The 2,460-nt window shown below is 40.4% G+C and overlaps 1 protein-coding gene across 1 annotated transcript; it reads left to right on the forward strand.

The window, feature by feature from the left end:
* Window positions 1-67: 67 nt before the first annotated feature.
* Window positions 68-2,423, forward strand: rpusd4 (RNA pseudouridine synthase D4; the record flags this gene model as incomplete). The annotated part of the gene is made up of 3 exons (XM_008337802.3): window positions 68-1,350; window positions 1,614-1,821; window positions 2,270-2,423. Coding segments are annotated over exons 1-3 (732 nt in total), but the record flags the coding sequence as incomplete, so codon positions are not given.
* Between the last annotated feature and the right edge of the window lie 37 nt (window positions 2,424-2,460).

The raw sequence follows: 2,460 nt of genomic DNA on the forward strand, positions 1-2,460 counted from the left end.
AAACTTTTAAGTCACTACAATCACTGTACCATGTGCAAATAATGTGCAATATTGGAAAACATATGATTGGCTTAACTAAACTGTGACTTTACTACATATATATTAAAAATACACTTTATAACTATATACAAACTACAACACTGAGTCAACTCACTTTCCTTCTTGAATGTCATATAAAACGATGCAGTCGTCGTCGCTGCTGGATATGGCGCTTTCTCCGTTCGGACTGTAATCCACACAGTTGATTTTCTCTGAGTTTTCTTTATATGTTCTGGCCACTCGGAAGCTCCGTATTACACTGTCTGTGATCCTCATATCTGCAACAGGACACAGTGCAACTTCGCGAAAAAATAATGCTCTATTCTTGTGATTTCACGAGGCTATAATGCCATTTCTGTCGTTTAGGCTGACGGGGCAATGGGGGACCCATGTCCCCTTAAAGTCTACACAAAAATATGCTTAGTCTGTTTTATAAATACGCCAAATTGTCACAATACATGATGTACAACATGCTACATCCCCGTTACTGTAATACAACAGTATTCAGGGGCTACGTAATGCATGGTTTTGCGTATGGTGGTATACAAGGTGGGCGGTGTTTACGGCAAGCTCATTCAAAAGACAAAAGCGACCGCGACGTAGAGGCGTCAGAAACGAGCTTTCCTCAAACGAAGGGTAAGGGAAATTGCGTATGTCTTAGATTTACAAAATAATAAAAACTAATCATAATATTTAGCGTTCTGTACAGAAAATGGCACCATACGCAGTGAATAAACCAACACTGGTGTGATTTTTTAACATCTCGTATATAATTATTCCGCCAAAATGTGTTTTTATAAAGGTCATTTTTGTATGGTGGTAAGATTTGCTTTTATTCCGAAAGCTGTGACACGGAAGTAGTTGGATAGTAAACACCGCATGTTTCAGGCTGTATAGTTTTTTTTCCAGTCTAAAATTAAAGACGTCCATGCTGATATATAATGAATAGCTGCGTAAGAATAGTTCCTACATGTGACTGGGCTTTCGGACTCTTCAAACTCACGTCTCGATTTAATCAGCAGGTATACTGTCAACCATGTCACAGCCGCGGGCTAGCTACTGTTACTGGGGTCAAACACCGACGGACAGCGGCTGACCTGGCCGAAAAGGTCCGCCAGGATAAGAAGAAGCAAACGGTTGTTGAAGCTCCGATATCCAAGCAGCAGAAGAGACTGGCTGAAATAAAGAGATACAGTCAACAACTTCAACGCGTTCACCCCAACGTCCTGGCAAAACACCTCCACAAACGGGTGCTGTACCAGGACAAAGATGTAGTGATTATCAACAAACCTCACGGTATCCCTGTGAGAGGTACGCCTTCTACTCATACATTCGTGGACGTTTGTGTATTATCAAAACTCTCAAATGTAAACATATTAAACATATGTTCTGTTATTAGTTAATATTTCCCCATTTACTATATTTTATGCCTTAAAAAATAATTCCCTGCAGTTTGTATGAAATCTGTAACAGAAACATGAACCCGATCATCTCACCCTAGTCATTTACCAATGCTTTGAATCTGAAATCTGTTTTCAGGAAAAAATAGGTTGAAGCTATTTGTTGTGTTTCAGAAAATCCCGAAGGCACATCCATTGAGTCTGTACTTCCGGTCCTTTCCAAAATGATGGAAGGGATGAAGATCAACTCTGAATCTCAGCTGCTGCCCTGCCTGAAACTGGATAAGAATGCAACAGGAGCTCTCCTCCTGGCCAGGAGTGAGGAAATAGTGGAACACATGGTCCACCTACACAGGAACAACCAGATACAGAGTAAATACTGGTAAGATGAAGTACTGATGAAGTACAAATTTCAACATTGTTTCATAACAGAAGACAGTGACATTATGTTGTTTGTTTAACAAATATTAAATATCAGCCCACGTGGAGCCAATGCAAAGAAGATGAAGACGTAATGTGGCTCAAGAGCCACGGGTTGACTCACTCTACCCTAGTGTCCTAAACCGCAACCAAAAGATTTATGTCTTTCTCTCTGTCAGAATTCTTTTCCCTGTTGTCAGCATGAAGTGATTTCACTTGTCGAATACAGAGGTTTTTAGGATGAAGAGTTCTGCCTCTTCACTGCTTTACCCTGGCAGAAAAAAAACAAAACTCTATCACTTGACCATTAATGTGGCTCTGTTTCTTCACCTTTATTGTTCCGAAATACAAAGCAGTATTGAACCATATATTGTTGTGTCACTGCTGTTAATCTCCTGTTCACTTCACAGGGCCGTCACAGTTGGTGTACCTGTGCCATCTGAGGGAATCATTGATATCCCCATCATAGAGAAAGCCATCACAGGCCCTCAGCCACACTACAAGGTGTGTCACTGGTACATTCTACTGTCGGTTCTTTACTGTGACATTTACAGATTTAAAGCTGTAAATTTATCTGCAGCTAGAAAATAAATGAATGTTG

This window comes from Cynoglossus semilaevis, unplaced genomic scaffold (genome assembly GCF_000523025.1).
Source record: "Cynoglossus semilaevis isolate Cse_v1.0 unplaced genomic scaffold, Cse_v1.0 C19263562, whole genome shotgun sequence".
Lineage (NCBI taxonomy): Eukaryota > Metazoa > Chordata > Actinopteri > Pleuronectiformes > Cynoglossidae > Cynoglossus > Cynoglossus semilaevis.